The sequence below is a fragment of the Notothenia rossii genome (assembly GCF_949606895.1).
Source record: "Notothenia rossii genome assembly, chromosome: 8".
NCBI lineage: Eukaryota > Metazoa > Chordata > Actinopteri > Perciformes > Nototheniidae > Notothenia > Notothenia rossii.
In genome coordinates, this window is record NC_136906.1 from 30,186,240 (window position 1) to 30,207,080 (window position 20,841).

The 20,841-nt window shown below is 40.0% G+C and overlaps 1 protein-coding gene across 1 annotated transcript in view; it reads left to right on the forward strand.

The window, feature by feature from the left end:
• Positions 1 to 5,006: 5,006 nt before the first annotated feature.
• Positions 5,007 to 20,841, forward strand: part of doc2a (double C2-like domains, alpha) — a gene marked incomplete at its 5' end in the record, with an annotated part of 121,186 nt that continues 105,351 nt past the window's right edge. The window contains 2 exons of the mRNA XM_079644925.1: positions 5,007 to 5,331; positions 11,881 to 11,960. Coding sequence (XP_079501051.1) covers positions 5,007 to 5,331; positions 11,881 to 11,960 — 405 coding nt within the window. The remainder of the gene's footprint in view (positions 5,332 to 11,880; positions 11,961 to 20,841) is intronic.

Consider the following 20,841-nt stretch of genomic DNA (forward strand, 5'->3'; position numbering starts at 1 on the left):
GACTCTCTAAATGGTCGTACTCACAGCCCTAGTCAAGAGATGAGCTCCCCTGTTTTTGATTTTGCTTCTTTCTCGGTCTCTGAAGTCTTACAGGGTTTGCACTCAATTGATCCTAAAAAGTCTGCCGGGCCTGACGGCCTCGACCCATTCTTTTTAAAAATTGCAGCTCAGATTATAGCACAACCAGTAACTGATATTTTTAATCTCTCCCTGTCCACTCACACACTGCCAGCTCTGTGGAAGCAAGCTCTGGTATCGCCCCTCTTGAAAGCTGGTGATCCCACTGAGTTAAATAATTATCGTCCTATCTCAAATCTTTCTGTGTTATCAAAGATTCTTGAGTCCCTAGTTTCTACTCAGCTAAAACTTTTTTTAAATTCACACAACATCCTTAACCCTATGCAATCTGGATTCAGATCAAAGCACAGTACTGTGACTGCCAGTCTGAAAGTCTTAGATGATATCAAGGCTGCTTTGGATAACAAATCTGTTTGTGTTGCATTGTTTATTGACCTAGCCAAAGCATTTGATACTGTAGATCACCACATTATGTCTAATGTTATGTTGGTGTCTCGTTTCGGTCACAATGCCATTTGTTGGTTTCAGAGTTATCTAACCGACCGTACTCAATGCGTCAGGTTGGGTAGCACTGTCTCTGACCCTGTCACCTTGGAGAAGGGCGTTCCACAGGGCTCTATTTTGGGGCCTTTGCTCTTTTTATTATATGTAAACAATATTTGTAATCAGATGCAATTTTCTACCTATCATATGTAATCTGATGACACTATTGTATATTCATGTGCTCCTTCTCTGGACATGGCCGTTTCCAATTTAAAATCTGATTTTATCACGCTGCAGCATGCACTTCTTGATTCCAAACTGCTTTTGAACAGTAAGAAAACCAAAGCAATGCTTTTTGCTCCCAAGTCAGCGTCCTCTTGCCTCTCCATTGACACCCTTGATGGCGTCTCTGTTGAGTTTGTTGATATCTACAAATATCTTGGCTTTTGGTTGGACAGTAATCTGAACTTCAAACACCATATCGAAGTTCTAACAAAGAAATTGAAATTCAGTCTTGGCTTCCTTTACAGACTTAAATGTTGTTTTTCAACTTCATCCCGTAAAAGGTTGGTCTCTGGCTTATTCCTGTCCCAGCTGGACTACGGTGACACCATTTATAGATTTGCCTGTCCCACTGTCTTGGCCAAACTTGACCCACTCTACCATGCTGCACTGCGTTATATATCAAATGCACCCTATAGGACTCATCATTGCACACTGTATAGCCTAACTGGATGGTCCTCACTCACTATGCGTAGGATGCAGCATTGGTTTTTATTAATGTATAAAGCCATTTTAGGAAATCTTCCACTCTACATATGTGCCAGATTTGCTCCAGTTTGTGACTTTTACAACCTCAGATCCAGTGCCTTGATACGGTTCCAGGTTCCTGCTGTGCGGACTGAGGCTGGAAAAAGGAGTCTCTTTTATTATGGTCCTTGGTCTTGGAATGACCTTCAATCACGCCTCAAACTGACGGCACTTGTTTCTATAGCCTGTTTTAAATTGAAGTTGTCAGAAGTCCTTACCACCAGCTGCTCTTGCAGTAATAAGTAGTGCCTTTCTTACTGTCCTAATGTGCACAATGTAGTAACTGCTTTTTTTCGTCTTTTGTTTTCTTAGTTATGTTCTCTGTATTTTATATGTTTGTGTTATGTGTTATGTGTAACGTTGCTGCCTTCTTGGCCAGGTCAGCATTGTAAATGAGATTTTATCTCAATGCTTTTTATCTGGTTAAATAAAGGTTAAATAAAATAAAAAAAAATAAAAGTATGTTGTTACTTCGGCATCATTTTGAAACGTGTATTACAATTAAATCACAGTAAAATATGTTCCTTTTGTTGTAGTTGTAGCCCCCTTGGCAGCGATTCTCTCTAGTTTAGCATACCCAGCCCGACTCAGCCTGGTTGTTGGCCCGCTAAGAACCTCGATTTTATGGGGCCAGAAAAACAGTACCCACTAGCCGGTACTACGCCAAGCGGAAACGCAACCAAATTCAGGCCGTGCGCGGCACGCTTAAACCGCGCTGTAGTGGAAATGCGCCATTATATTCGTTAGCATAGCTAGCTAACCAGATGCTAATAACAACAAAGTTATTGACTGTATGATCAGTATGACAGATGAACAGATCGCCACTGGGCTTACAACTAAAGACACAGCCACGCAAAAACTGCGGCATGTGTACGGCTCCTTACGGGTACTGCAATTTTTGGAAGTGCTGGAGCCACGTTCTGGTGCCCTCCGTCAGACCTGCACCCCTGTCAGATGAGACATATACTACGTGATGACACGTTAGGTTCGTGTTGTGTTCAAGGACCCTGACCCTGGCCAGGAAAAACAGGCACTCGCTTGTTTAAATTTTTTGCGGCCTAGATTTCTTACATTTTTTTCTTTTTTGCGTGTGTTCATAAATTACCTCGAGGGTCGCATCAAATGCTCTCGCAAGCCGTATAGGGCCCGGGGCCCGGAGGTTCCCCACCCCTGATTTAAAGCAACACTAAATTACATTATATGTTATTTGTTAGACGCTAGGGGTGTAACGGTTCACAAACATTTTGGTTCGGTACGTACCCCGGTTTTTAGGTCACGGTTCGGTGCGTTTTCGGTACAGCAGAAAAAATTATCACAAAACATATATTTTTTTTTATTATTATCAAATAAATACAAAATATACATTAAGGTGCAGCATTTCGATGAATTGAAATAATCTGTAGGCTATTTGAACTTTACTGTATTAGTACTCACAGAACATAAAATATTTGTTTGGGGTTTTTAAATTATTAAACTGTGAATATTCACTCAAATAAATACAAAATATAATAAAAATTAAGGTGCAGCATTTCGATGAACTGAAATAATCTGTAATGTACTACTCACCTAAGCACCCAGCTCTCGCTAGGGACAGAGACAGATACAGCCAGGTAGCGCTTTGCTAACATGGCAACATAAGGATATTTGGCATTTGTAATAGCTTTGGCTCGGTCTGAACTTTCTTTGAGTGGTGGAGGCTTAAATGCAAGTGGGAGTTGGGTTTGCACTTCAGTCATTATTCTTTTGGTACCGGTGATGTTCACGTTCGGATGAAACATTTTCAAATGTGTGCAAGTTTGATGTATTGCCAACCGCGTAACCAATTTTAGTTGAACAATGCCGACAAATAGCTTTGGTTCGGTCCACCTGTCTTTGACCGTCATCCTTGTACTTAACTGCGAAACCAAAATGTTCCCAAACCGGAGACTTCAACGATTCTTGAGGATTTTCGAGCTCAACTTTATCTGCGTTCGCCATTTCCTCAAATTACTGACTAAATTTGAACGCATCCCTCTGACCAGCTCTCATAGTATGCCTCTCGTCCAATGAAGTGACTTGGTCGCTTTATGATGCGTTTAACCCAATGTGAGCAAATTACCGTAATTTTCGGACTATAAGCCGCGCCTTTTTTCCCCATTTTTCGACGCTGCGGCTTATATAACGTTGCGGCTAATCTATGGATTTTTACAGCTAACGGCCACTAGGGGACCTCCTAAATCTATGGATTTTACAGGTTACAGTCCACCACCTTTAACTCTATGGGCTCTATGGCCGGTCCGCACCCCCCACCTTTAAGCGGCGGGCTCCAGCAGGAAAAGCTGGAGGCCGGAAAAGAGTGAGACAGATAGCGCGCAAAAGTAAAAGTGGAACCGAGAGTGTTACGAGAGACAGAATGAGAGCAAGACAGACAGACATTACGAGAGCGAGACAGTTTGTCCCCGTACCACTGGTTGAAAACCACTGCTGTAGATCACTGCCGTTACGTGCGCTGGGAGCGCACCGTTTAAGTTTGAAAGTTGAAAAGTTTGTGTGTCTGAAACGCTATGTTATACAGTACAGTTTACACAGCACAGTACATGTTCTGTAGCTACTATTGCACTGCGGCTTATAGTCCAGTGCGGCTTATATATGTACACATAATTTAATTTAGCTGCTGCGGCTTATATTCAGGTGCGCCTTATAGTCCGAAAATTACGGTACACTGAATGCTGCGACGCAGCACCTGAGAATACTTCCAAATAGTAGTTCACGTTCTCAATTTCTTTTCATTTAACGTTATATTCGTTCTGTACACTTCGGTACACACGTGTACCGAACCGAAGGGCTAATACCGAATATTTTCGGTACAAATACGTATACCGTTACACCCCTATTACACGCTTTTATCCAAAGCGACTTACATACTCAATACTGTGGACAATCCCCACAGCAATTTGGGGTGAAGTGTCTCAGGGACACAACGACATGCTGACTGCAGTGGGGTTTTGAACCTGTGCTCCCCTGATCCCAACACCAACGCACTAGTCCACTGCGCCTCCCTAAATCTGTTTAGGAGAGGAATATTAGGTTACTCTGGTACTTTGGAAACCATTTTGATGTTAAGAATGATTCAAATATAAGCTAGCTTTAAAATGAATTTAAGTGATTATTTCACAAAATTGTAGTGGTTGCACTCAACACAATTACTACAGGCATTAATGTGTGTTTGAAAGTGTTGTACTCAGTGTGTGCATTTCACCATGTGCCATAAGCAAATAGTGACAATGTAATAATCACATGTAATAAAAAACAAAGCACCGCTCTGGAAAACAAGATTGATTCAGCTGACTTGCTAGAGATTAAACAATTGTGTTCAGTTTCCAGTAGAAGTAGGATATTTGGCCACGGTTGATGAAACATTGTTGGTGTCTACACCTTTTCTCCGGCACAACTAGAGTGAGTTAAGTGGTACAAAGGGAAAAAAAAAATTCCAACTGGCGGGAACACACCATTAAACTTTACATACCCATCTAAGCAATACCTCTCTTTATATTGTCTTACCAGCTGATGAAGTTCATGTCAGATGATAGAAAGCCACTAAATTGACCTGGTGGTGACACATTGGGTAAACTTGTGTTTGTTTACCTTTAGACTCTATGACGTTGCGGAGAGGAAAGAAGCTCAGCATCTCCATCCAGGAACACATGGCCATCGACGTTTGCCCCGGCCCCATCAGACCCATCCGTCAGATCTCCGCCTACTTTCCCCGCCTGTCCCCCACCTCCCCCGGCCCCCTGTCCCCGAACCCGCCCACCTCCCCCCTGACCCTCAGCCCTGGCTCTGTGGCCTCGGGGATGGGCGGGACCCACCTGCTGTCCCCCCTGCTGGCCCATGGCCGGCCTGGGGGGGGCTGCTCTCTGTCGCTGACCAGCAGCGTGGACACGTCGGTGGAGATAAACAGCGACGACAGCGACGACTGCAGTGAGTCTGTGTGTGTGGCTGGCTCCGCATCTAAACACACGTTGCATCTTATGCATGACTCAGCATGTCTTCATACTAGACTTACAGGAATGTTGTAAAGCAACACTTTAAAATCTCTCTTAAGCCTGTGCTAACCACATACCTTATTTTATGGTAATAACCAAAAATCCATCAAAAAAACGAATTGACTTCGAGACAAAAGAACAGCTAGCGCTAAAATGCTGAATCATTTCAGGGTTTTAGGGTTAGGCTCTTTTAACATGAATGCAACTGCGTTAAAAAAAATTGTTTTAGCACTAGCAGCATTCTAAGCAATTATTCATATGTTGTGAACATTTACAGCACAGTGCTAAAACATTAGAACCAACATTCATTAATGCAATGCAGGACCGTCCCAAATCAGGCTAAAGATAACATGACGGGTGGTGTTTATTCTCCAGTAAGTGCTGTTGAACTCCTGCAGAAGTAGAAGTAATGAGATATAAAAAAAAAAAAAATCACAAAAAAACCTTAATTAATTGTGACAGCCCCATAGAGTGGTGCAGTGATGACATATTTTTGTAGGTTCCCAGAAAATAAACTGGTGGACACATGTTTATGATACTTACACATTTTGTTGAGCAGGATAATCGCCACATTTACACCTGTGAAGCTGACAATTGAGCGGCCCGACCAAGCAAGGAGGCAGAGGCAGAACGTCCAAAAATATAACCCGGTGTGGGCATTTATTAAACTCGATCTCAGGACACAGCCTCAATCTTGCTGTTTTTGTGAGCACAGTCACCAGCCACAAGGATCTCACACACACTAACTGCCCTCTAACAGACAGGGAAACAGAGCCTAAATACACACACATACTGATCAGCAATTAGACACAGGTGGGGGGGGGGAGGAGACAACACAGGGCACCAGGTGAACACAATCAACAGCAACAGACATGGGGAAAGGGGAACACTTTTCAACATAAAACCAGAAAACAGAGACAGACAAACTAAAACACAGACAGATGCACACACTACATACACTTCGCCACCAACGAAGCTACACAATTCGTAACGGAGGCCGAGATCTACAATTTGGGATTTAGACAATAAACAAACTACAGCGCGGTCACTTAATCACTGCTAAGTTTAAGGCAGCTAATTGTCTGGATGATGTTTAGACGATTCAATTAGTCATTTGTGAGACGCAGAGGTCGGAGAAGTATTCAGATCTTTTACTTGAGTAAAAGTAGATGTAACAGAGTGTAGGAATACTCTGTTAGAAGTCAAATGTTCCAAAGTAATTCAAAATGTTACTCAAGTAAAAAGTACAAAAGTATTGGCATCAAAATGTACTTAAAGTACCAAAAGTAAGTTGTTAAAGTTTATGATGTTCACCAAAGAAATAACACTTCAGCTCTAAAACAGAAGTACCATCACAAAATTATGCAATGCGGAAGCGGCCTGTATAATGCTAAACATTTAGATGAATAGTTGCGCTTGTTGTCAAGGCTATTAACCCTGCCAAGGTGGAGGTGATGAAATTATATTGTTATTTTGTCTGCTATTGTGGCAGAAATTAAAAACCATTTAAATGCAATTTTCTTTTTTAACATAAATTGAATATACAGCATTTTGAATATTACATTTTCTCTTTAAATAGTTCTAACAATTGTAAAGAGTTTGGTTGGCTTCTATGTTTGTCTCCCACGAAAAAGGGATATGCTGTCCTTTGAATAAGAACTTAAAAGCAAAGCATGAGATACATTTAAAAAACAGCCAATTATTCCACCATTACGCCAATCACCATGTGGAGGTTCTATTGGCCGGTTGGTTTTTAATGTCAGAGGATGTAACGATGCTGCAGTGGGATCGATAAAGAAAAACAATAATCCAATGTATCTGACCAGGAAACAACCCCAGAGTTCAGCTCAGGGAAACAACTCTTGAATAACACATGCCTTTAAGTCCAAATAACATTAATAATGCACACAAGCACACATGTGTTTCAGTGGGAATACCTCCGCTGCAGAGACTCTGGAGTTACAGTAGTGTCTTTGTGAATGAATGAAGTCCAGCCTGGAGCAAATCACTCCTTCTTTCTCTCTTTTTCAAGCTGCTCCACAATCTCAATCACATATCTGGAGTCCAGATATGTGATTGAGATCCACTAATAAATAATGGAGTTATTTCTTTATTCACAGGCATTCATTATCAGATTAGTTCTGCAGTCACTGGTCCACACAATTTATCAGTGTCAGTGTTTGGCAGTCATGTATCATGTAACTAATGGTGTTTTTGCTTGTAATAAGTTAAAACAGAGAATAGAAGAAGAGGACATTTTCTTGGCCAGCTTTCTTGAAATAAGATAGGATATTTAGATAAATAAGATGTTGTAATTAGCTGGTAAAACTTTTTTTGACCTATATTTTTGCCAGAATCAGAAAATATTGTTGCCAAATAAGCCAGAAATGCTTAAAAAAATGTTTCCCCCTGATGTTAGTTGGTGATTTTCCAATTTAAATCCGTAAGATGAATTTCTTGAAACAAGATGATCTGTCTTTTACAGATACCAAAGCAGCTTAAAAACTTTGTTTCATCTGAGATACAACAAAAAAAAAGGTTTTACAAGAGTCTTTGACTTTAAAGTATATGAGATGCTTTGTAAAAACAAGACCCTATATCTCACTGCATTTTTAGTTCTTATTCATTATATCAAGTGTAAAGAGACATTCTGACTAGAAATTCGACATATATACTTGATTTTGAGTTTTACACTGTAGGAGAAAGACTCCCAAATAAATGCGTGCGTTTGGCTACTCTTGGGATTGCCTCTTGGTTGTTTTCCGTCTCTTTGTGTTTTTTATGGTGGTTTTTGGCATCTTTTCCTGGTTGTTTTTGTCTTTTATTAGTCGTTTTGTGTCACTTTGTAGTCATTGTGTGTCTCTGAGGTCATTTTATGTCTACTTTGTGGTTTTGTTCCTCTTTGTAGTCACATCCTTGCTGCTGTTTTGCATCGTTCTGTCTCTTTGTGTCATATTGCTTTCGTTTTCCAGCTTGTTGTTGTTTTTATAATAATGTTCATCAGAATTTGACAGTCAGTCATATTACTGGAACTAGTTGATCAAATCAAATACACTGGCAAAGAAAAAAAGATACTTTTTTGTATTAGTTTGAGTCCTTGGTGCAGATATGATTCCTTTAGATTTCTTCTGCAGGTTCAGATGTGATCACTCCGTGTGGTGAACCTCTGCGTTTGTTGGTGCATGATGTTTTTACAGCAGATCCAGGCTGTTAGTGTAGGTGGGAGGAATTAGGAACATAATCATTCAGTGGAAAGTGCACTCACAGCTTTTTGTATCCCATTTTATGTAGAGGACTGCAGTGGAGTCAGCAGAGGGAAGCAGCTTTATCTCTTATTACTGCTGTTAAATGAAAACCAGACGTCTGAAATGCATTCTATCTGCAAAGCACTATCATTAGCATGATCACTTACACTACACGTCTAATAGTAGTACGTAAATACTGTCTGCAGTGAGGGGGAGGATATTTGACATCTACTGTCAATACATACATTTAGTTTTTTTTTATTTTCTCTTTGCCTTTGGTTAGATATAAAGTAATACAATAAAACACCCTAATACAAGCATAGACACAATCAAACTGTCTCCGAAAGAACAACATGTCAATTAAGATCAACAGCAGGGACATCAAATATGCATGCTGTATAAATCCAGCGTCCCACTTTATCTTTAATTCAACAAACAGTCTGATCTGGTGAGTCACAGCAGCATCCACAAGTGACGTGATGTAATGTAATAGCGGTATGTAATAGCTTCAAAAAAGGCATAAACAAATTTAAAATTTAAACAAAGAATTTATTTTCTCCGCCGTCTTAGGTCTTTTGGGGCGAGCAGATAAATTCTTCTGTTGTTCTTTACATCTGTGATCATGTCTATTCTGCAGTACTGCAATACTACCTGGTACAAATGTTTGTCAGCAGCTTTAAAATCCAAACTGCTCCACCTGTTAAAAATCTGCTCAAAGATTGTTGGTCAACCCTGTCAGAGACTCTATGACTCAGCCTATCATAACAACCTAGTGAGGCTGTTCAACAACATAATCTCTGACTCAAACCATGTTCTGAACAGTGAATATGAACTACTACCATCTAATCGGAGATACAGGGTCCCACGATTCAATAAAGTCAGACTGAAGCACTTCTTCGTGCATCAATCAATCCTCACAGTAAATACAGAGCTAAATCCCAGATCAAATGCATGCTGAAGGTTCTTTGAGCATGTTTTCTCTCACTGATTGTGCTGTTATGTTAAATGTTTGTTGTTTGTGTTTCATGTATTGTGTCTGGATACTTGTCTGTTGATGTTGGACATGGAGCTGCTGTGACGCAAGTCAAATTTCAGACTTGATCTGACCAATAAAGTATTATCGTTATCGTATCGTCGTATCGTCGTATCGTATAACAAGTACATAAACAAATCAACTTTAACTGATGATTAAGTGAATGCATTTAGCAATGAGATTAGTTAGTGTTTTCAGTAAGTATGCCCCAGATAATGCTGCAGCCCTTTTGAGTTTTGTATCTGTTGACTGTTGTGTGGCCATTTTGTTTGTGTTTTCTTTGCTGCTGATTTCTGTAAATGTGCCCTCTGATTGTTGTGTCACTTTGTAGTTGTTTTTTGTCTTTGTGGTGTTTCCTGTGTGTCTCTTTGGTATGTGTTATTGATGGACATTTATTTACTTATCCTATGCAACAAAAACGTAAGAAAAGGACCTCACTAGTGCAATTGAGAAAAAGCTATTCAAGTTAATCCATTGATTCTTTTCAGATGGAGACACACAAATGACTACAAATGTCTTTTGTCTTTGTCGTTGTTTTTGTCTCAGTCACTCAGTAGCAAAGTATTTCCTAGCGTTCCTGATGTTTCCAATGCTGGTGGTTTTGCCTTTCTTTGTACATGTTTTGCATCTCTTTTTGTGTGTTTCTTTGGTTGTTTTATGTGGTTTTTTTTTTTTTTTGTAGTTAATTGGCGTCTCTTGTGCCTTTTTTGTGTGTCTGTACTAGTTATTTATGTAAATGGTATGCATTTTATAAAGCGCTTTATCCAGTCTTTTCGATTCCTTAATGCACTTTACATTTGGGGTTACTTGGGGATTAGATGTCTTGAGGATACATCGACGTGTTGACTTCAGGGGCTTGTGTCTCTTTGTGCTTCCCTTTAGTTTAGGCCTTTACACAAAGGTCTTGTTTATTATCTTGTTTATTTCACATATTTTTTCCACACTGTCTTCTTGGCAAGAATACTTTCCCGTAGAAGAAAAAATATGTTAACATAAATGACATTTTCCGGAGCTTCACAGCCCTTTGTGGTCATTTGGCCTGAATTTGTGTTGCGTCTCTCTGTGGTCACTTGAAGGACTCTCCGACCAGAAGCGAAACAATCCCTTCAGATGCTTCTGGCCCTTTCTCATTTCTCTAATTCCCCTCCTCGACTGCCCCTCCTCGACTACTATCCTCGTGTCTTAGTATTTTATTATGTGAAGCACTGAATGGTTTTAGACAAATATTGACTCTTTGTTTGTAGATATCTACTGAACTAAAGCATACAAATACAGAGAGTAATGTAGGCCTGTTATACTGAGTGATATATATTATACACACTGCTCTGCTTTCTGCATGGACCTCAAAGCTGTTCTCTCTGTAAACATCGCGTCGCGATGAAAGCAGTTACTAAAATAATATCCAGGGGATGTATGCAGAGCTGTCATTGGCTGAGATAAGTCCGGCCGTGCGTCACAACTCTTTTAAACATCACTGTTGCCGGAAATCCATCCGCGGAGGATCCGCGGACTGGCGCGGAGGACCCATCAGTGTATCCTTGATTATAGCTCTTCCAGAGAGCCTCCTCGAAGCTCGATCCTCGGTCCTCGAAGTGCATTTAGAGAAATTAGATGTCTTTCAACATGGCACGCTGAAATCCATTTCCGGGTCCCTACCGGAGGACCGAGGATTCGAGGAGTCGAGGAGGGGGAATTACTGAAATGAGAAAGGGCCTCGGATAAACAGAATCTGAACAGGAAGTGGGCGAGCCTCCAGGTTGACAAACACACCGCAGTGTAAAGAAGATTATAGTTTAGCATAAGAATACAATGTGTTGAGTAAGCAGAGGTTTGTTGGTTTTATGAGAGCTGATGCCTAAAATAAATGCTTTAATCCCTGTGAATCACATCCTGTATGTGCGCTCTTATATAACGCACTGGAAGAACACCAGGTTGTGTTTGATGTATGAGCTTATGCATTTAGACACAGTTTGTGTGCATGACATGTATGTAAGGCGCTCTGACGAATGTGTTTCTTCTAAGAAGATTTTCCGTGTTGACATGTGAAGTGTTGTGTTCAGATCTATGTGGCAGCAGCTGCTCTATTCAATTGGATTTCTCTGTTCATGCTTTGATTTTATTCCGACTGATTTTTCATATCTTTCTTCTGATGCAATGTTTTTTTCCTTTAAGGAGTTCTGTCCTTCCTTTGTTTTTTCCTCCTCAGCCGCCCTGGGAACGCTGGAGTTTGAGCTGAGGTACGAGCAGAGGTCCAGTGAGCTGCACTGCAGGCTGCTGCGCGCCAAGGTAACACTCTGAACAGATGAGTGAAAACTGTTTCTGTGAGCAGGGATGTAGGTTGAGCTGCAGAGTGGTTTGTAAACCTTGCTTTCCAAGTGGTCTGAACTTCCTCCATTGGAATTTTTTTATTGCATTTCCCGTAATCGTGCACACAATACTGTGACTGTGAGTTGATAAAAAAACACAAAAGGGAAAATGATTCGATAGTCACAGCATTTTACATTTTAAAAGTGTTTGTTAAATAAACGCACATGCCAAGGTAAGTGTAAAATATCACTCGTTACCGGCTTAAGTTTCAAATCAGGATACATGTATTTATTATTAATGGAAGTAGTCATCACATACAGAGTATTTGGTACATTCCTGAAAACAGTGTCCTTCAGATGCTGATATACATATGTTTACAAGAGAGGGAGTGCAGTCACAAGACGGAGGAATACCGGTTCAAAGCAGTATACAATGTTTAGTTCAGATTAGCTAAAACGCATGTCAGAAATGATCATGCTTGTCACATGTCTATCTCCATAGAGGCTGAATCTTCATGTTTATCACATAGCTATCATATGCCTAAAACAGTCCTGATGCTCTTCTAGGTAATAATCATACATCCTGTCATGTACACAGCTACAGTTGGGATACCTTTGTTAATATGTGCTACTCTGATATCGGAAGAGTACATTCAGAATTTCCCCAACAGTACGGTTTTACATCTAGTTTTGAAAGTGTAACGGTTATAAGTAATACAGGTGATCTGGAGTCCCTCACTGAGAATATTTAGCCTTTTTAATGCATTTCCTGAAAGTCTTCACAATATGCTACGACTATAGTGGCATATTAATTATTCCCCATAATGACTTTGAATCTTGTGCTTTATACTTGTTGCTATCATTATGACATAAGCCGTTTCCTACTTTACTGCCGTATTTTTCACTATAGTCCATCTTCCTATTCTGATATTACAACTTGTGTAGCCTGTATATTAATGACACATGACAGCTGGTATAAAAGAAAACAATTAAAAACAATTTAAAAAAAAAAAGAAAAGCTTACTCTGAAGCATATAGTCTGCTGCAAATAGTGAACAATTTGATAAAAACGTGTGGTTAAAAATAAATATGTTACAAGTATGCCTGGTTAAATCTGCATGACGTTTATAAATACATATGTGGTCGCATTCGTAGTCACTTTGCGTTCTTGGCGCTCCTGCTTCTGTAATAACTTTCTACTCTGACAACTTTTCATTTACTGTTATTGCTAGGTTTTTCTTGCCCTAGCCTCTGGACTAAGCCTTTCCACGACTCTTGGTTCCTGGTTCTGTCCAGAAGTAGTTGGTTGGGACCGCAGTTAGTTGGACCACATTTTTGGGCCAAGTGCTATTGCCCCTGCAGCTAAATCATGAGAACTGGTCTGCATTCGGGGATTGGATCCGAACCAGTCCAGGAACCACCTCTGTGGAAAAGGGGCTTTGTAGAGCAGGTGCAAATTATATCTTATACAATGCTAACACACATGAAGTTAATATTACATTTCAGGAGGGGGGTGACATTTTTAGGTATTTTTTAAGTGGTAGGGACAGATCCCCTATCTTTCCTACCGTATATCACGGCCATAGATCAACAGCCTTGATCTGTACATGTACCAACTACCTAATGTTTATACTGTACATAAAGTAGATCTGAAATGAAAACACATACAAAATAAATTATTAAATTATGTGACACGACCGTCCACCAATCAAGCATTTCTTCTTTCATTGTGACACATTAAACATATCTTCTGCTGTTTGCCCGAACGATTGCTTGGTCTCATGGCTCCAAAGATTAGCATTCACGAGAAAACCGCAGTTATGAACCACTACGTATACTCAGGTCCAGGTATTCGTTTAACTGATATTTAATTTTCCTTTTTATCAAATCATTATGCTCATCCGGTTTTATATACTACAATACCCACGTGTTTTGATCAGCATTTGCAATTTTTTTCTCGTATTAGTCATGGACGAACATTTTGATGACCAACATATTTATCTAGTCCCTAGTGTCTTAAAAGATACCTTGTTAAGCCTCTCGACTTTAAATCTGTTGTCGATTTGATAAAATACATGAACCGTGTGCACCAGCGACGTGCAGTCAGGGGAGGCAGGGGAGGCAGAGCCTCACCTGTCATACTCCAATGTAATGGAAAAAAAACGAAAGAACAACTAAATAATAATAATGATAAAATGTCTCCAATGATCTGTGTTGTAAATGTGATTTCTTTATGATTCCAATCGCTTTTTATCGTCAAAATCGTCAAATTTGCCGAGCTACGCTACAACTAAATGAGCGATGAGAAGTGAGGCAGGGACGAGATCTGCTTCACGTAACCCCACAGTAACTTGCTGGAGCACGGACACTAATTTAGCGCGGTCTCTAATTTTGTGCCCGCGCACCAGCCAGTTACTGTGGGGTAAGGTGAGGCACAGATGAGCTCTGCCTCACCTCAGATGCGTCACCCCACAGAAACTGGCTGGAGCATAGGCCCTAAGCGCATGCCTGTTACCATCTCACTGTAGGTCACAAATGTCATCTTTGTAGATCCCTTTATTACATGTGTCCTCGCCATCCATAGTCTCTAAAGAACTTATTTCACTTATGATATTTAAGCTCGCTGGTCATCATCATACAACGGCAATGAGAAAGCACCAGGGGAGGCAGCCATAACCTCTGCAGCACTGAAGGGGGCGCACGTGAGCCCACAGGTTCCTGTTGCTAGTGTTATTCTACGCAGAGACGCAGAGACGGTAGACGAAAACAACAAGCTAGACAACCCAGTCTCATAAAAAAACGTGTAATAACTACTTAGGACGTGGTATTTCTACAAAAACGCCTCTGAAATTGTAAGATCCCTACATTTTTTTTCACCATTCATTCCAATGGCTGGCGTCTATGTCACGTGATCTTCAAATTTCTCCCTGCAGAAAAAAATAACATGGCCGAACTTCGTTTTATTGTCAGTGGAAAATGCCTATTTTAAGGTTAGTTTGGCCATTAAAATGCGTTTTGATGTCATTTGATGCGAGAAATATGAGTTGTTATTTCAGATTATGTGTGCAGTGGATGTACATGATCTTTAGTTTGCTAGTTATTACGAAGATTACTTAAGGAAATTGTGTCTATACAATGTTTTCATTGTTACCAAGGTGGTTGCTACACTCTTAGCCCGGCTTAGTTGACTTTACTAGAAATTTGCATGAAAACCCGTTGCCTTAAACCACTTAAGTTTTTACCACAGACTGTATATATAAATGGACGTAGGGTCCGTGATGTCACCCATAGGATTCTGCAGAGTTGCCGAGAAGTCCTTAGTAGGCGGAGTCGGCCACTAATGGCTCGACAGTGACGTCAGAGTTCAACTCCCGCCTTCTCCAGCCTGCTCCAAATAAGGGCAAAGAGGCGGAGCCGAGGCGGGACCTCCTGCCACCAAGCTGAAAGTTCCAGAGCTAGCTGAAGCTACCAAGCTAAGCTAACATGCTCCCCATCTGCACACTGCCGTGGCATTTTACGTTTCTAAGGTTAGCGGACATGAAACTACTCAGCAAAACTATAAATAATAATATAAGTTTTTGAGTTTTTAGCATAATACTTCAGAATCTTAAAATCCCTTAACGTTTGTATGCAATTGTGCTAGATTCAACACTGGAATCAAGCAAATATTAATATGTTTGCATGACATTAGTTATTTATATTTTGATATTACTTAATTATACGTTTAATACATTTAAGTCAAGCTAAGGTACATGTGATGGTAGCTAGTTAGTGCTCTTACCTGTGAGGCCTCCTCCAAACAGCATAATAACCAGACTGTATCATTAAAACTAAGTACCAGTTCTAGATCCTTGACTTTAGAAAAACAATTCAAAATACAACATGTATTTAAAGACTAATCTTTATTTGAATGTGCCTCTTAACCTGATATATTAGTTATACAGTAATAGTATTGACAATCTAATTTTTTTTAGCAACTCTACAGTCAACTTTATGTTTCTTATTGTCTAAGCATTTGTTATTTTCATTTTCCCCCTCTCATATTCAGTGTGGACGGATTGAGACAGCATGGTGTCCAGAAAGCTGCAGAGACTTCAGGGAGAAACCTCCGTGTGATGGGCGTCCTGTCTGTTTGTTTGGCCCGGAGAGGACTGAGGGTCTTTTCTCAGCGAGGGGGACCAGGCCTGATGGAGGAGCCCATGCTGGGCAAAGCTGATACCAACTGCACAGGCCTAGTCTGTCACTTTATTTGACTAAATGTGTTTACTTATACATTTAATAGGTGTACACCTTCTGTCCATATGTGCTTTTTATTTAAAACATGTTTGATTAAGTTTTGGTTGACATTTCAATAAATTGTATTTGTATTTGCACTCCTTTTGTCCATTATTCTTACTGAAAATGTTAGATTACACATTCACATCTGAATGAAGATTGGCCCCATTTATTTGTGACGTTGCAAACTCTGCGGTACAAGGCACAAGTGATGTGAAGCTCATAAAGCGAGGCAAATACAAATAATCAGCTGATGGAGTGTAGATGTGGAAATAGGTGCATTCGATCAGCTGACTGTTTTTACAATAAAAGTAGTTTCTTAGTGTACTGGTCTTAAAATCTCATAGCATCAGCTTTTAATTTTCCTCTTGGATGTTCTTCTTGACCCTCAGAGAAGGAGAAAATGTTGTTTCTTTCAGGCATGTCCTTTCCTCACAAAAATGACAGGAAACATAAAACATCTTATTGCAGAACAAGTGTGTTATTTATGAAAGTGGTGTGTTTGTGTGTTTAGGGGCTGTAGATACAATTATTTTGTAATTGTAATGTTTTTTTTTTATTTCAACAGTGAGTTACAAAGATAATCAGATTATGAATGAACAGTATGAAGTTCATCAACATTGAAATATATGTAATTATCAAAATAATATTTAACTTATCAAAACTTAGTGCAACTGTAGAAACTTTCTCTGTTGTCTCACTGAAAGAATAACTTTTACCACGTTTTTTACAGACAATATTGAGAGATAAATAGTAGCAGTTCTCACTATGTGTTAAATATCTTTGCCTTTAATACATTAAATTAGAAAGCTGACAAAATCATATTGCTTGTTAACATCTAAATGTAACTTTTTGCACAGAAAAAACCCTCAACTTCACTGGTGTGTAGGTGATCTAGTATTGTTTGATGGAATGTATATCAGTGTATTAAAGTCAAAACTTCATTCATTTAAACCAGGGGTGGGGAACCTCCGGCCTCCGGGCCGTATACGGCCCGCGAGACCATTTGGTACGGCCCTCGAGGTAATTTATAAACACACGCAAAAAAGAAAAAAATTGAAGAAATATAGACCGCAAAAAAAGAAAAAGAGCGAGTGCCTGTTTTTCCTGGCCAAGATTAGGGTCCTTGAACACAACACGAACCTAACGTGTCTGACAGGGGTGTAGTTTTGACAGAGAGCACCAGAAAGCCAGAACGCCGGTCCGGCACTTGAGAAATTGCAGTACCCATAAGGAGCCGTACACATGCCGCAGTTTTTGCGTGCTGGCTGTGTCTTTAGTTCAAAGCCCAGTGGTGATCTGTTCATCTGTCATACTGATCATACAGTCAATAACTTTGTTGTTATTAGCATCTGGTTAGCTAGCTATGCTAACGAATATAAGAAGCTTTTTCTCCAACCAGTGAGGTAAAGGCACATCTTTATCATCATCTTTATTTATTTTATCTTTATTTATCTGTTGTTATTTTGTTTTACTTGCTTGTAAGCGCTTTGAGCACCAGGAAAAGCGCTTTATAAATGTAATGTATTATTATTATTATTATTATTATTATTGATATGATCATTATAGTTATAAAAAAATAAGACAATAAAGTAAACAGGTATAAAATACTGTATGACAGTAAAACAAAGTTGTTATTAATAAAGAAGAATACAGTTTGAAAGGGGAGTGATTTGTAAAATATCCATAAAGAAAAAGAAAATCTGCTTACAGTTCTGTTTCATATGGATGTTGAGAGATGTATCCATAGATCTCTTCATGTTGCTCTCAAAGTGCACCAGATTGATGCTTTTAACTTCAATATTTAAAAACAAATCTTCCCGGGGAGCATGCCCCCCGGACCCCCCTAGAGGGTGTGAGGTACCCCCCCCCCCCACTTAAATCATGTCCACATGGATATGAAACTAAATACATTTGCACACATCTTGTGTCCATATCTTTCTGTTGTGGTGGTCATGCCACACCATGCACGAGCATGCATGCGCGAGTCATGGTAAGATATCTGGATTAAGAGGTTGCTTTTTCTTTGCACAGCACGAAAGAAAGGCGAAATGAATGGGCTGTGATTTTAGTTTTTTTAAGCAGAGGTCAATAATTTGTACGGCCCTCGGAGGATGTTGAAAAAATTGAAATGGCCCTTGAGAGGAAAAAGGTTCCCCACCCCTGATTTAAACCAATATCTTTCTTGATTTTTTGTACAGTATGAAAAAAAGAGTCTTTGTACCTGTGCTGAAGTTCACTGCTGTGAGGAGTCCAGTTATGTCTCTCACTCTCTGGTCCAGCCTGTCTGCATCACCTGGACAGCTTAAACAAACAGATATATATGTAAAGTACCACGTGTACAAACAATATAACTGATTATCTTCTGTTGAACATGTTGGATTGTGTATTGTCCGAGTCCTTTTTATTTTACTGTAACTTTGGAAGTTGTGTTACCAATGCTTACTGCTTATTTGATACCCATTTGGTAATGCAATTAATAAAAACAACAAGGTTTGGGTTTGTTCTTCAGATGACTGTGACGTTAACGTGTAAGCTCAATAATGAACTCCAGCTCAACCAACCATATTGTAATATCTAATCATCTTGAAATAGTACATTAATAATTGTAATATATACACACCAGGGCTCGACATTAAGGGCTGCCCGATGGCCCGGGGCCATCTAGTATTTAGCTCGGGCAATGAAGCCTCACCTGCTGGTTGCCCGATCGGGCAATCTATTATGCCAGCAGCTCGCGGATCCAGTAATGAGTGACCCGACAGTAAAACTAAACATATCTATAACTAGTTTATGTAGTCAGAGGTAATTAAAATAGCCGTGTGATATTCTAACCTGAAGTGTGTATTTTGTCCGCTCACCGCTGCATGTGATCATGCAGTGCTGCGTGTCGACTCGTCAGCAGCAGCTGATCTCTTTCTCCCGTCAGATTAGACTTCACTCGCGTTTATGTCAATATTGATCAGATCTAGCTAGTTCTAGCTAATGATAGGACTACCTGCTTATTAAAAGACACCTAAACAATAAGTGTCGCTATGCAACTGGGTGAGGCCACAAAGTATAGCGCAGCATTATGCATTTGTTTACATGCCCACCGGAACCCCGAGGCATTACCAACAGATCAACGCACAATCAACCCGTACACGACATCTCTTTCTCCACATTAAGTGTTAGACATTAGAATTGACTATTCTTGTCTGTCACATACTCTTCTTGTCTGTCACATAAGTGGCGCAACTGAAGCGGTATTGTGCTAAAGGGAAATTATTGTGACCGAAGAGATTTAGATTTGCCGGCCAACGGGAACGCTGACGTCGCCATTTTGTATGCTTCGCGGATGCGCTCAGCTCCTCTCGACTGCTGCTCGGGTCTGCTCGGTCAGCTTCCGGATGAGGAGGCATTCGTTCGACCAACTTACAGTAGATAACATTACAAACATTTTTAACAGGGGCCATAATAGTGTAAATAATGTTTGTTTTGTTTTGTTACAACTGAATGTAATGTTTTCTACTTTTTTACATCTGGGAAGGCATTTGCCTTCATCAGATGGAAAGTGTCTTGACCAACAACTTAAGTATTTCTTATAGCTATGCAGGGCATGCAAGCGAGCAAACACAAACAAGAACAAACAAACAAGTGAAATGAAGAATAAAATTGAAATTGTACAATATAATATTGTGCTGGTTCATCTTATAATTCAGTCTAGAGAATGCACCAGACAGCATCTAAGACCTGCAAAAATGTAAATGTTCTAGGGGGAGGCCACCCAAACCCTTCGTGGCATTTCGTCCGCACGTATTTTTCAGGGCAATCTCTATTGGGCTCAGGGCCATCTGTAAATTAGCTTAGATGGCCCACAGGATGCACTGCACACATCTTATTGTGAGGTTGATTTCACATACACTACTACTTCGACATTAGCTTGTCTACATACTTGAGCATAGCCAATTTAAATTAACCTTAGTGATGCATACAGTTCCTACCTACATAATAAAATAAAATATCTCTCTAAGTTACAAGGATGACCTTATTATCAACCTCAAACAGAAGCTGTTTGTTCAACAGTATTATCCCACTTTACACTTAACACTTCTCTATTTCGTTTTAACCTTTATATATACAGTCTATGATTTTAACTTGGAGGCTACGATTAGCATCGTTAGCACCGATGTAGCTACCACTCGCTTACACGCTACGCTAACCCAAGCCTTAACATTTATTACGTTGAGTAAAATCATTAAAACATAAATAAAGCACTCGAATTTCCCTTACCGCAAAACCGCATTCATGCACCGTCTGTTTTAACCGCAGAGCGAGTCACAATAGCCCGATATATAAGCATGAAGAACAAACAACCACGGCCGGCTTCAAGTTGTGTTCCCTGGATGAACTGAGCAGGCAGAGTCCCTGTAGCTAGCTTAACGGAGCAGCTAGCAGAGACAAGAAGCCAGCAGTAGCAGTCACTTGACAGAGCGGTCACTCAATGTGACCACGCCCTAATTTATGCAAAGACTTTAAGACCTAATATAAATAAAAGGGTTGTGTTAGAAAACAATTCACTCACAGATCCATAATCATGAAGGTGG